Source organism: Podarcis filfolensis (genome assembly GCF_964270895.1).
Source record: "Podarcis filfolensis genome assembly, contig: HAP1_SCAFFOLD_142, whole genome shotgun sequence".
Lineage (NCBI taxonomy): Eukaryota > Metazoa > Chordata > Lepidosauria > Squamata > Lacertidae > Podarcis > Podarcis filfolensis.
Window position 1 is genome coordinate 40,001 of NW_028149433.1, and position 15,000 is coordinate 55,000.

The following is a 15,000-nucleotide window of genomic DNA, read 5'->3' on the forward strand; positions in this document are numbered from 1 at the left end:
GGGTTAGGGGTCAGTGCTAGGGTTGGAGGGGGTTAGGGGTCAGTGCTAGGGTTGGGTTAGGGGTCAGCGCTAAGGTTGGGTTAGGGTTGGGTTAGGCGTCAGTGCTTGGGTTGGGGTTAGGGGTCAGTGCTAGGGTTGGGCTAGGGTTGGGTTAGGGGTCAGTGCTAGGGTTGGGTTAGGGGTAGGAATAGGGTTAGGGGGTCAGTGCTAGGGTTGGGTTAGGGTTGGGTTAGGGGTCAGCGCTAGGGTTGGGTTAGGGTTGGGTTAGGGGTCAGTGCTAGGGGTTAGGGTTGGGGTTAGGGGTCAGTGCTAGGGTTGGGTTAGGGTTGGGTTAGGGGTCAGTGCTAGGGTTGGGTTGGGGTTAGGGGTCAGTGCTAGGGTTGGGTTGGGGTTAGGGATCAGTGCTAGGGTTGGGTTAGGGTTGGGTTAGGGATCAGTGCTAGGGTTGGGTTAGGGTTAGGGGTCAGTGCTAGGGTTGGGTTAGGGTTGGGTTAGGGGTCAGTGCTAGGGTTGGGTTGGGGTTAGGGGTCAGTGCTAGGGTTGGGTTAGGGTTGGGTTAGGGGTCAGTGCTAGGGTTGGATTGGGGTAGGAATAGGGTTAGGGGGTCAGTGCTAGGGTTGGGTTATGGTTAGGAATAGGGTTAGGGTTGGGTTAGGGGTCAGCGCTAGGGTTGGGTAAGGGGTCAGGGCTAGGGTTGGGTTAGGGGTCAGCGCTAAGGTAGGGTTAGGGGTCAGTGCCAGGGTTGGATTAGGGTTAGGAATAGGGTTACGGTTGGGTTAGGGGTCAGTGCTAGGGTTGGGTTAGGGTTAGGAATAGGGTTAGGGTTGGGTTAGGGGTCAGGGCTAGGGTTGGGTTAGGGGTCAGGGTTAGGGTTGGGTTAGGGGTCAGCGCTAGGGTTGGGTTAGGGGTCAGGGCTAGGGTTAGGTTAGGGGTCAGTGCTAGGGTTGGATTAGGGTTAGGAATAGGGTTAGGGTTGGGTTAGGGGTCAGGGCTAGGGTTGGGTTAGGGGTCAGGGCTAGGGTTGGGTTAGGGGTCAGTGCTAGTGTTGGGTTGGGGTTAGGGGTCAGTGCTAGTGTTGGGTTAGGGTTAGGGGTCAGTGCTAGTGTTGGGTTATGGTTAGGAATAGGGTTAGGGTTGGGTTAGGGGTCAGTGCTAGGGTTGGGTTAGGGGTCAGGGCTAGGGTTGGGTTAGGGTTAGGGGTCAGTGCTAGGGTTGGGTTAGGGTTAGGGGTCAGTGCTAGTGTTGGGTTGTGGTTAGGAATAGGGTTAGGGTTGGGTTAGGGGTCAGTGCTAGGGTTGGGTTAGGGGTCAGTGCTAGGGTTGGGTTAGGGGTCAGGGGTCAGTGCTAGGGTTGGGTTAGGGTTGGGTTAGGGGTCAGTGCTAGGGTTGGGTTGGGGTAGGAATAGGGTTAGGGGGTCAGTGCTAGGGTTGGATTAGGGTTAGGAATAGGGATAGGGTTGGGTTAGGGGTCAGTGCTAGGGTTGGGTTAGGGGTCAGCGCTAGGCTTGGGTTAGGGTTAGGGGTCAGTGCTAGGGTTGGGTTAGGGGTAGGAATAGGGTTAGGGGGTCAGTGCTAGGGTTGGGTTAGGGTTAGGGGTCAGCGCTAGGGTTGGGTTGGGGCTAGGGGTTAGGGCTAGGGGTTAGGGCTAGGGGTTAGGGTTAGGGGTTAGGGTTAGGGTTAGGGCTAGGGGTTAGGGTTAGGGGTTAGGGTTAGGGTTAGGGTTAGGGTTAGGGGTCAGTGCTAGGGTTGGGTTAGGGTTAGGGTTAGGGTTAGGGGTTCAGTGCTAAGGTTGGGTTAGGGTTAGGGTTAGGGTTAGGGTTAGAGTTTAGGGTTAGAGTTTAGGGTTAGGGTTAGGGTTAGGGTTAGGGTTAGGGTTAGGGGTCAGTGCTAGGGTTGGGTTAGGGCTAGGGGTTAGGGTTAGGGCTAGGGGTTAGGGCTAGGGGTTAGAGCTAGGGGTTAGGGTTAGGGTTAGGGCTAGGGTTAGGGTTAGGGTTAGGGGTTAGGGTTAGGGCTAGGGGTTAGGGCTAGGGGTTAGGGGTTAGGGTTAGGGCTAGGGTTAGGGTTAGGGTTAGAGTTTAGGGTTAGGGTTAGGGTTAGGGTTCAGTGCTAGGGTTGGGTTAGGGCTAGGGGTTAGGGTTAGGGCTAGGGGTTAGGGCTAGGGGTTAGGGCTAGGGGTTAGGGTTAGGGTTAGGGGTTAGGGTTAGGGCTAGGGGTTAGGGCTAGGGGTTAGGGCTAGGGGTTAGGGTTAGGGTTAGGGGTAGGGGTAGGGGTAGGGGTAGGAATAGGGTTAGGGGGTCAGTGCTAGGGTTGGGTTAGGGGTCAGTGCTAGGGTTGGGTTAGGGTTGGGTTAGGGGTCAGTGCTAGGGTTGGAGGGGGTTAGGGGTCAGTGCTAGGGTTGGGTTAGGGGTCAGCGCTAAGGTTGGGTTAGGGTTGGGTTAGGCGTCAGTGCTTGGGTTGGGGTTAGGGGTCAGTGCTAGGGTTGGGCTAGGGTTGGGTTAGGGGTCAGTGCTAGGGTTGGGTTAGGGGTAGGAATAGGGTTAGGGGGTCAGTGCTAGGGTTGGGTTAGGGTTGGGTTAGGGGTCAGCGCTAGGGTTGGGTTAGGGTTGGGTTAGGGGTCAGTGCTAGGGGTTAGGGTTGGGGTTAGGGGTCAGTGCTAGGGTTGGGTTAGGGTTGGGTTAGGGGTCAGTGCTAGGGTTGGGTTGGGGTTAGGGGTCAGTGCTAGGGTTGGGTTGGGGTTAGGGATCAGTGCTAGGGTTGGGTTAGGGTTGGGTTAGGGATCAGTGCTAGGGTTGGGTTAGGGTTAGGGGTCAGTGCTAGGGTTGGGTTAGGGTTGGGTTAGGGGTCAGTGCTAGGGTTGGGTTGGGGTTAGGGGTCAGTGCTAGGGTTGGGTTAGGGTTGGGTTAGGGGTCAGTGCTAGGGTTGGATTGGGGTAGGAATAGGGTTAGGGGGTCAGTGCTAGGGTTGGGTTATGGTTAGGAATAGGGTTAGGGTTGGGTTAGGGGTCAGCGCTAGGGTTGGGTAAGGGGTCAGGGCTAGGGTTGGGTTAGGGGTCAGCGCTAAGGTAGGGTTAGGGGTCAGTGCCAGGGTTGGATTAGGGTTAGGAATAGGGTTACGGTTGGGTTAGGGGTCAGTGCTAGGGTTGGGTTAGGGTTAGGAATAGGGTTAGGGTTGGGTTAGGGGTCAGGGCTAGGGTTGGGTTAGGGGTCAGGGTTAGGGTTGGGTTAGGGGTCAGCGCTAGGGTTGGGTTAGGGGTCAGGGCTAGGGTTAGGTTAGGGGTCAGTGCTAGGGTTGGATTAGGGTTAGGAATAGGGTTAGGGTTGGGTTAGGGGTCAGGGCTAGGGTTGGGTTAGGGGTCAGGGCTAGGGTTGGGTTAGGGGTCAGTGCTAGTGTTGGGTTGGGGTTAGGGGTCAGTGCTAGTGTTGGGTTAGGGTTAGGGGTCAGTGCTAGTGTTGGGTTATGGTTAGGAATAGGGTTAGGGTTGGGTTAGGGGTCAGTGCTAGGGTTGGGTTAGGGGTCAGGGCTAGGGTTGGGTTAGGGTTAGGGGTCAGTGCTAGGGTTGGGTTAGGGTTAGGGGTCAGTGCTAGTGTTGGGTTGTGGTTAGGAATAGGGTTAGGGTTGGGTTAGGGGTCAGTGCTAGGGTTGGGTTAGGGGTCAGTGCTAGGGTTGGGTTAGGGGTCAGGGGTCAGTGCTAGGGTTGGGTTAGGGTTGGGTTAGGGGTCAGTGCTAGGGTTGGGTTGGGGTAGGAATAGGGTTAGGGGGTCAGTGCTAGGGTTGGATTAGGGTTAGGAATAGGGATAGGGTTGGGTTAGGGGTCAGTGCTAGGGTTGGGTTAGGGGTCAGCGCTAGGCTTGGGTTAGGGTTAGGGGTCAGTGCTAGGGTTGGGTTAGGGGTAGGAATAGGGTTAGGGGGTCAGTGCTAGGGTTGGGTTAGGGTTAGGGGTCAGCGCTAGGGTTGGGTTGGGGCTAGGGCTAGGGGTTAGGGTTAGGGTTAGAGTTTAGGGTTAGCATTAGGGTTAGGGTTAGGGGTCAGTGCTAGGGTTGGGTTAGGGCTAGGGGTTAGGGCTAGGGGTTAGGGCTAGGGGTTAGGGTTAGGGTTAGGGGTTAGGGTTAGGGTTAGGGCTAGGGGTTAGGGTTAGGGGTTAGCGTTAGGGTTAGGGTTAGGGTTAGGGTTAGGGGTCAGTGCTAGGGTTGGGTTAGGGTTAGGGTTAGGGTTAGGGGTTCAGTGCTAAGGTTGGGTTAGGGTTAGGGTTAGGGTTAGGGTTAGAGTTTAGGGTTAGAGTTTAGGGTTAGGGTTAGGGTTAGGGTTAGGGTTAGGGGTCAGTGCTAGGGTTGGGTTAGGGCTAGGGGTTAGGGTTAGGGCTAGGGGTTAGGGCTAGGGGTTAGAGCTAGGGGTTAGGGTTAGGGTTAGGGCTAGGGTTAGGGTTAGGGGTTAGGGTTAGGGCTAGGGGTTAGGGCTAGGGGTTAGGGCTAGGGGTTAGGGATTAGGGGTTAGGGTTAGGGCTAGGGTTAGGGTTAGGGTTAGAGTTTAGGGTTAGGGTTAGGGTTAGGGTTCAGTGCTAGGGTTGGGTTAGGGCTAGGGGTTAGGGTTAGGGCTAGGGGTTAGGGCTAGGGGTTAGGGCTAGGGGTTAGGGTTAGGGTTAGCGGTTAGGGTTAGGGCTAGGGGTTAGGGCTAGGGGTTAGGGCTAGGGGTTAGGGTTAGGGTTAGGGTTAGGGGTAGGGGTAGGGTTAGGGGTTAGGGTTAGGGCTAGGGGTTAGGGCTAGGGGTTAGGGTTAGGGCTAGGGGTTAGGGTTAGGGTTAGGGGTTAGGGTTAGGGGTTAGGGCTAGGGGTTAGGGTTAGGGATAGGGGTTAGGGCTAGGGGTTAGGGTTAGGGGTTAGGGCTAGGGGTTAGGGCTAGGGGTTAGGGCTAGGGTTAGGGTTAGGGCTAGGGGCTAGGGGTTAGGGGTTAGCGTTAGGGTTAGGGTTAGGGTTAGGGTTTAGGGTTAGGGTTAGGGTTAGGGGAAGGGTTAGGAATACGGTTGGGTTAGGGTTAGGGTTAGGGTTAGGGTTAGGGGTTAGGGTTAGGGTTAGGGTTAGGGCTAGGGGTTAGGGTTAGGGGTTAGGATTAGGGTTAGGGTTAGGGCTAGGGTTAGGGTTAGGGCTAGGGGTTAGGGTTAGGGTTAGGGTTAGGGTTTAGTGTTAGGGTTAGGGTTAGGGTTAGGGTTAGGGTTAGGGTTAGGGTTAGGGTTAGGGTTAGGGCTAGGGGTTAGGGTTAGGGTTAGGGTTAGGGTTAGGGTTTAGGGTTAGGGTTAGGGTTAGGGGAAGGGTTAGGAATACGGTTGGGTTAGGGGTTAGGGTTAGGGTTAGGGTTAGGGTAGGGTTAGGGTTAGGGTTAGGGTTAGGGTTAGGGTTAGGGGAAGGGTTAGGAATACGGTTAGGGTTAGGGTTAGGGTTAGGGTTAGGGTTAGGGTTAGGGTTAGGGTTAGGGTTAGGGTTAGGGTTAGGGTTAGGGTTAGGGTTAGGGTTAGGGTTAGGGTTAGGGTTAGGGTTAGGGTTAGGGTTAGGGTTAGGGTTAGGGTTAGGGTTAGGGTTAGGGTTAGGGTTAGGGTTAGGGTTAGGGTTAGGGTTAGGGTTAGGGTTAGGGTTAGGGTTAGGGTTAGGGGAAGGGTTAGGAATACGGTTGGGTTAGGGGTTAGGGTTAGGGTTAGGGTTAGGGTTAGGGGTTCAGTGCTAAGGTTGGGTTAGGAATAGGGTTGGGTTAGGGGTCAGTCCCCCTCACTTCCTGTCTCCTCCACTTCCTGTCCCCACCTCTTCCTGTTATTAGTATTCCTACTTATTACTTGTTATTTATTATTGATCGATGATGATTGATACTGAGAACTTGGTGATTATTGATTATTTGATTTTGTTCTTCATATGATTCGTCTTCTATTACTACTTCCTGTCCCCTCCACTTCCTGTCCCCTTCCCTTCCTGTCCCCTTCCCTTCCTGTCCCCTTCACTTTCCGTCCCCCTCACTTCCTGTCTCCTCCACTTCCTGTCCCCTTCCCTTCCTGTCCCCGCCCCTTCACTTCCTGTCTCCTCTACTTCCTGTCCCCTTCCCTTCCGGTCCCCCTCCCTTCCCCTTCACTTCCTGTCCCCTTCACTTTCCGTCCCCCTCACTTCCTGTCCCCTTCCCTTACTGTCCCCTTCCCTTCCTGTCCCCTTCCCTTCCTGTCCCCCTCCCTTCCCCTTCCCTTCCTGTCGCCTTCCCTTCCCCTTCACTTCCTGTCCCCGCCCCTTCCTGTCCCCTTCCCTTCCCCTTCACTTCCTGTCCCCGCCTCTTCCTGTTATTAGTATTCATACTTATTACTTGTTACTTATTATCGATTGATGATGATGGATACCGAGAACTTATTGATTATTTGATTTTATTACTACTTCCTGTCCCCGCCCCTTCCTGTCCCCGCCCCTTCCTGCCCCCAGGCCACTTTGCCGCCGATGACGTCAGAGCCAAGCTCTCCGACTTGCACCAGAAGTGGGAATCTCTTAAAGGGAAAGCGTCCCAGAGGCGCCAGGATCTAGAAGATTCCTTGCAGGCCCAGCAATATTTCGCCGACGCTAACGAGGCCGAATCCTGGATGCGGGAAAAGGAGCCGATCGTTAGCAGCACCGATTACGGGAAAGACGAGGATTCGGCCGAGGTGGGTCCCCAAATTAATTAATCGTTAATTAATCGTTTATCGGTTCATTTGATTGGTTTTCTACTAATTAATTAATGGGGAAAAGAGGGGATTCGGCCGAGGTGGGTCCCCAAATTAATTAATCGTTAATTAATCGTTTATCGGTTCATTTGATTGGTTTCCTATTAATTAATTAATGGGAAAAGAGAGGATTCGGCCGAGGTGGGTCCCCAAATTAATTAATCGTTAATGAATCGTTTATCGGTTCATTTGATTGGTTTTCTATGAATTAATGGGGAAAGAGAGGATTCGGCCGAGGTGGGTCCCCAAATTAATTAATCGTCAATGAATTCATCGTTTATCAGTTCATTTGATTGGTTTTCTATTAATTAATTAATTAATGGGAAAAGAGAGGATTTGGCCGAGGTGGGTCCCCAAATTAATTAATCGTTAATGAATGAATCGTTTATCGGTTCATTTGATTGGTTTCCTATTAATTAATTAGTGGGAAAAGAGAGGATTCGGCCGAGGTGGGTCCCCAAATTAATTAATCGTTAATGAATCGTTTATCGGTTCATTTGATTGGTTTTCTATGAATTAATTAATGGGGAAAGAGAGGATAATTCAATAGTACAATTGCAATACTACTTATTCACTTGATTATATTATATTATTATATTATATTATATTATATTATATTATATTATATTATATTATATTATATTATATTATATTATATTATATTATATTATATTATTATATTATATTATATTATATTGCAATTTTGCAAATCCGGTTGTTGCAATTCGAATTATTCCGGTTCCGTTGCAAATCGAGTCAGTTCTCAAATTTTGCAAATTTTCCATTTGCCAAAAAATATATAATTCCATAGTACAATTGCAATACTACTTATTCACTTGATTATATTATATTATATTATATTATATTATATTATATTATATTATATTATATTGCAATTTTGCAAATCCGGTTGTTGCAATTTGAATTATTCCGGTTCCGTTGCAAATCGGGTCAGTTCTCAAATTTTGCAAATTTTCCATTTGCCAAAAAAAATATAATTCGATAGTACAATTGCAATACTACTTATTCACTTGATTATATTATATTATATTATATTATAATCACTTGATTATATTACGTTACATTACGTTACATTACATTACATTACATTATATTATATTATATTATATTATATTATAATATTATATTATATTATATTATATTATATTATATTATATTATATTATATTATATTATATTGCAATTTTGCAAATCCGGTTGTTGCAATTCGAATTATTCCGGTTCCGTTGCAAATCGGGTCAGTTCTCAAATTTTGCAAATTTTCCATTTGCCAAAAAATATATAATTCAATAGTACAATTGCAATACTACTTATTCACTTGATTATATTATTATATTATATTATATTATATTATATTATATTATATTATATTATATTATATTATATTATATTATATTATATTATATTATATTATATTGCAATTTTGCAAATCCGGTTGTTGCAATTTGAATTCTTCCGGTTCCGTTGCAAATCGGGTCAGTTCTCAAATTTTGCAAATTTTCCATTTGCCAAAAAATATATAATTCAATAGTACAATTGCAATACTACTTATTCACTTTATTACATTACATTATATTATTATATTATATTAATTATATTATATTAATTATATTATATTATATTATATTATATTATATTATATTATATTATATTATATTATATTATATTATATTATTATATTGCAATTTTGCAAATCCGGTTGTTGCATTTCGAATTATTCTCGATTTATTCTGTCCTTTTTTTCTTCCCGTTTTTCAGGCGCTCCTCAAAAAGCACGAAGCGCTGATGTCGGATCTGAGCGCCTACGGCAGCAGCATTCAAGCGCTGCGGGAGCAAGCCCAGGCCTGCCGGGTAAGAATATATTATTATTATTATTATTGTTATTGTTATTGTTATTGTTACTATTAGTAGTAGTAGTAGTAGTAGTTATAATAATAATTAATATTAGTACTATTACTAATTTATTATTATTATTATTATTATTATTATTATTATTATATTGTTATTATTGCTATTAGTAGTAGTAGTTATAATAATTAATATTAGTACTATTACTAATATTATATTATATTATTATTGTTGTTATTATTATTACTATTAGTAGTAGTAGTAGTTATAATAATTAATATTAGTACTATCACTATTACTATTACTATTATTATTAACAACAACAAAACAACAATACTACTACTAGTAGTACTAGTAGTACTAGTACTAATACTACTACTACTAGTACTAGTTGTTTTGTTGTTGTTTTGTTGTTTTATTACTACTACTAGTAGTAGTAATAAAACAACAAAACAACAACAAAACAACTAGTACTAGTACTAAGAATATGTTGTTTTGTTGTTGTTATCACTACTACTGTATTCTTATTCTTATTATTACTACTAGTAGTAATAGTACTATTATTATTATTATTATTATTATTATTATTAACAACAACAACAACAAAACAACAAAACAACACTACTAGTAGCAGCAGCAGTAATAGTAATAACAATAACAACAACAAAACAACAACAAAACAATTAGTACTAGTACTAAGAATATATTACTACTACTACTATATTTATTATTATTTTTATTATTATTATTATTATTACTACTACTACTACTAATACTACTAGTACTAGTTATAATAATAATATTAGTACTATTACTATTACTAATATATTATTATTATTATTATTATTATTATTATTATTGACGACAACAACAACAACAAAACAACAACAAAACAACAATACTACTATTAGTAGCAGTAGCAGTAGCAGTGATAGTAATAATAATAGTAATAATAATAATAATAATAATAATAATAATAAATCATTATTAATCCCCGCATCTCTTTAGTACTATTACTATTACTAAGAATATATTATTATTATTAACAGCAACAACAGCAAAACAACAATACTACTACTACTACTACTACTACTAGTAGTAGTAGTAGTAGTAGTAATAATAATAATAATAATAATAATAATAATAATAAATCATTATTAATCCCCGCATCTCTTTAGTACTATTACTATTACTAAGAATATATTATTATTATTAACAGCAACAACAGCAAAACAACAATACTACTACTACTAGTAGTAGTAGTAGTAATAATAATAATAATAATAATAATAATAATAATAATAAATCATTATTAATCCCCGCATCTCTCCCCCCAGCAACAAGTCGCTCCCACCGACGACGAGACCGGCAAGGAACTGGTCCTCGCCCTTTACGACTACCAGGAGAAAAGTCCCCGCGAGGTGACCATGAAAAAGGGCGATATCCTGACCTTACTCAACAGCACCAACAAGGTAAGTGGGTCCTATTTGCCACCCCATAAGTGTGGGTCAATTTTTTTGGATTTTGCCCCATAATTATGGATTTTACCCCATACGTGTGGGGCTTTTGAAAGGATTTCACCCCATAAGTGTGGGGCTTTGTGAAGGATTTGACCCCGTATCCTGACCCTCCTCAACAGCACCAACAAGGTAACTCGGCCCTATTTTTCGCCCCATAAGTGTGGGTCAATTTTTTGGGATTTTGCCCCATACTTGTGGGTTTTACCCCATAAGTGTGGGGCATTTTTCAGGATTTTGCCCCATAAGTTGTGAGTTTCACCCCATAAGTGTGGGGCTTTATGAAGGATTTGACCCCGTATCCTGACCCTCCTCAACAGCACCAACAAGGTAACTCGGCCCTATTTTTCGCCCCATAAGTGTGGGTCAATTTTTTGGGATTTTGCCCCATCATGATGGATTTTACCCCATAAGTGTGGGGCATTTTTCAGGATTTTGCCCCACAAGTTGTGAGTTTCACCCCATAAGTCTGGGGCTTTTGAAACGGTTTCACCCCATAAGTGTGGGTCAGTTTTTCAGGATTTTGCCCCATAGTTGTGGGTTTTACCCCATAAGTGTGGGGCTTTGTGAAGGATTTGACCCCGTATCCTGACCCTCCTCAACAGCACCAACAAGGTAACTCGGCCCTATTTTTCGCCCCATAAGTGTGGGTCAATTTTTTGGGATTTTGCCCCATACTTGTGGGTTTTACCCCATAAGTGTGGGGCATTTTTCAGGATTTTGCCCCATAAGTTGTGAGTTTCACCCCATAAGTGTGGGGCTTTATGAAGGATTTGACCCCGTATCCTGACCCTCCTCAACAGCACCAACAAGGTAACTCGGCCCTATTTTTCGCCCCATAAGTGTGGGTCAATTTTTTGGGATTTTGCCCCATCATGATGGATTTTACCCCATAAGTGTGGGGCATTTTTCAGGATTTTGCCCCACAAGTTGTGAGTTTCACCCCATAAGTCTGGGGCTTTTGAAACGGTTTCACCCCATAAGTGTGGGTCAGTTTTTCAGGATTTTGCCCCATAGTTGTGGGTTTTACCCCATAAGTGTGGGGCTTTGTGAAGGATTTGACCCCGTATCCTGACCCTCCTCAACAGCACCAACAAGGTAACTCGGCCCTATTTTTCGCCCCATAAGTGTGGGTCAGTTTTTCAGGATTTTGCCCCATAGTTGTGGGTTTTACCCCATAAGTGTGGGGCTTTATGAAGGATTTCACCCCATAAGTGTGGGGCTTTTGAAAGGATACCACCCCATAAGTGTGGGGCTTTCTAAAGGATTTGACCTCATAGGTGTGGGGCTTTATGAAGGATTTGGCCCCATAAGTGTGGGTCAATTTTTCAGGATGTTGCCCCATAGTTGTGGGTTTTACCCCCATAAGTGTGGGGCTTTGGGGATAATTTTGCCCCATAGGTGTGGGGCTTTTTAAAGGTAACTCGGCCATATTTTTCACCCCATAAGTGTGGGGCATTTTTCAGGATTTTTAGTAATAATAAAATAGTGATAGTGATAGTAGTAAGAATAGTAATAGTAATAATATAATGGCACTACTACTACTAGTAGTAGTAATATAAATATAATAGTAGTAGTAATAGTAACAATAACAACAATAATAGTAATAAAATAGTAATAATAAAACAAAAACAGTAACAATAGCAATAGCAATAAAATAGTAATAAAATAGTGATAGTAGTAGTAATAGCAATAGTAATAGTGATAATAAAACGGCAGTGCTGCTGCTGCTGCTGCTGCTGCTGCTGCTAACAATAATATAGTAACATAGTAAGAATAATAGTAATAATAAAATAGCAATAACGGTAATAGTAATAAAATAGTAATAATTAAACAACAGTAAGAATATTAATGGTAATAATAGTAATAAAATAGTGGTAGTAACAGTGGTAATAGTAATAAAGTGACACTACTACTAGTAGTAGTAGTAGTAGTAGTACTACTACTAATATAGTAACATAGTAAGAATATTAGTAGTAATAATAAAATAGTAATAATAGTAATAGTAATAAAATAGTAATAGTTAAAAAACAACAGTAAGAATATTAATAGTAATAATAGTAATAAAATAGTGGTAGTAATAGTAGTAATAGTAATAAAGTGACACTACTACTACCACCACCACCACCACCACTACTACCAATAATATAGTAGCATAGTAAGAATAATAGTAATAATAAAATAGTAATGATAGTAATAGTAATAAAATAGTAATAATCAAACATCAACAGTAAGAATATTAATAGTAATAATAGTAATAAAATAGTGGTAGTAATAGTAGTAATAATATTAATAAAGTGACACTACTACTACTAACAATGATATAGTAACATAGTAAGAATAATAGTAATAATAAGATAGTAGTAATAGTAATAGTAATAAAATAGTACTAATCAAACAACAACAGTAAGAACAGTAATAGTAATAATAGTAATAAAATAGTGGTGGTAATAGTAGTAATAGTAATAAAGTGACACTACTACTACTACTACCACCACCACCACCACCACTAACAATAATATAGTAACATAGTAAGAATAATAGTAATAATAAGATAGTAGTGATAGTGATAGTAATAAAATAGTAACAAACAACAACAGTAAGAGTAGTAATAGTAAGAATAGTAATAAAATAGTGGTTGTAATAGTAGTAATAATAATAAAGTGACACTACTACTACTACTACTACTACTAACAATAATATAGTAACATAGTAAGAATAATAGTAATAACTTAATAGTAATAATAGTAATAGTAATAAAATAGCAATAATTAAACAACAGTAAGAATAGTAATAATAATAGTAATAAAATAGTGGTAGTAATAGCAGTAATACTAATAAAGTGACACTACTACTACAACTACTACTACTACTGCTACTACTACTAACAACAATAATATAGTAACATAGTAAGAATAATAGCAATAATAAGATAGTAGTAATCGTAATAGTAATAAAATAGTAATAAACAACAGTAAGAGTAGCAATAGTAAGAATAGTAATAAAATAGTGGTAGTAATAGTAGTAATAGTAATAAAGTGACACCACCACCACTACTACTACTAACAATAATATAGTAACATAGTAAGAATAATAGTAATAATAAGATAGTAGTAATAGTAATAGTAATAACAACAGTAAGAATAGTAATAGTAAGAATAGTAATAAATAGTGGTAGTAATAGTAGTAATAGTAATAAAGTGACACTACTACTGCTACTACTAACAATAATATAGTAACATAGTAAGAATAATAGTATTAATAAGATAGTTGTAATAGCAATAGTAATAAGCAACAACAGTAAGAATAGTAACAGTAATAATAGTAATAAAATATTGGTAGTGATAGTAGTAATAGTAATAAAGTGACACTACTACTACTACTACTACTACTAACAAAAAAATAGTAACATAGTAAGAATAATAGTAATAATAAGATAGTAGTGACAGTAATAGTAATAAAATAGTAATAAACAACAGTAAGAGTAGTAATAGTAAGAATAGTAATAAAATAGTGGTAGTAATAGTAGTAATAGTAATAAAGTGACACTGCTACTGCTACTGCTAACAATAATATAGTAACATAGTAAGAATAATAGTAATAATTAAACAACAGTAAGAATAGTAATAGTAATAATAGTAATAAAATAGTGGTAGTAATGGTAATAGTAATAAAGTGACACTACTACTATTACTACTACTACTACTACTAACAATAATATAGTAACATAATAATAATAATAGTAATAATAATAAGATAGTAGTGATAGTGATAGTAATAAAATAGTAATAAACAACAACAGTAAGAATAGTAATAGCAAGAGTAGTAATAAAATAGTGGTAGCAATAGTAGTAATAGTAATAAAGTGACGCTACTACTACTACTACTACTACTACTAACAATAATATAGTAACATAGTAAGAATAATAGTAATAAGATAGTAGTAATAATAGTAATAGTAATAAAATAGCAATAATTAAACAACAGTAAGAATAGTCATAATAATAGTAATAAAATAGTGGTAGTAATAGTAGTAATAGTAATAAAGTGACACTACTACTACTACTACTACTACTACTACTACTAACAATAATATAGTAACATAGTAAGAATAATAGTAATAATAATAAGATAGTAGTGACAGTAATAGTAATAAAATAGTAATAAACAACAACAGTAAGAGTAGTAGTTAGTTGGTCTTTAACTTAGTTGGTCTTTAAGGTGCTACTGGAAGGAAAAAATTTTTTTGTTTTAACAGTAAGAATAGTAATAGTAAGAATAGTAATAAAATAGTGGTAGTAATACTAGTAATAGTAATAAAGTGACACTACTACTACCACTACTACCACTACTACCACCACTACTAACAATACTATAGTAACATAGTAAGAATAATAGTAATAATAAGATAGTAGTAATAGTAATAGTAATAAAATAGTAATAAACAGCAACAGTAAGAATAGTAATAAAATAGTGGTAGTAATAGTAGTAGTAGTAGTAGTAATAATATCTCTCCTCCCCCCCCAAGGACTGGTGGAAAGTCGAAGTCAACGACCGGCAAGGCTTTGTCCCGGCCGCCTACGTCAAGAAGCTGGATCCGGCCCAGTCGGGATCGCGGGAGAACCTTCCGGATGAGCAGGGCGGGATCGGGGCGCGGCAGGAGCAGATCGACAGCCAGTAAGGAGCCGGGGGCGGGGCTTAATCGGGATTTTGGGGGGAATCTGGGATTTGGGGGGGGATTTGGGATTTTGGGGGCGGATTTCCCGACGGACCAAACGGATCTGGATCCTCCTGCAATACGTGGACGACATCGCAGTTTGCGCCGCCTCCTCGACTTCTTCGCTCTATTTAACTCCCCGCCCCATACACACATACACATATACATACACACACATA

At 41.2% G+C, this 15,000-nt stretch overlaps 1 protein-coding gene across 1 annotated transcript in view; it reads left to right on the forward strand.

Annotated features, from left to right (window-relative positions):
• LOC310755086 (spectrin alpha chain, non-erythrocytic 1-like) overlaps positions 1-15,000 on the forward strand; it is a gene marked incomplete at its 3' end in the record, with an annotated part of 76,466 nt that overhangs the window by 39,954 nt on the left and 21,512 nt on the right. The window contains exons 14-17 of the mRNA XM_083631771.1: positions 6,442-6,659; positions 8,498-8,590; positions 9,925-10,059; positions 14,633-14,781. Coding sequence (XP_083487897.1) covers positions 6,442-6,659; positions 8,498-8,590; positions 9,925-10,059; positions 14,633-14,781 — 595 coding nt within the window. The remainder of the gene's footprint in view (positions 1-6,441; positions 6,660-8,497; positions 8,591-9,924; positions 10,060-14,632; positions 14,782-15,000) is intronic.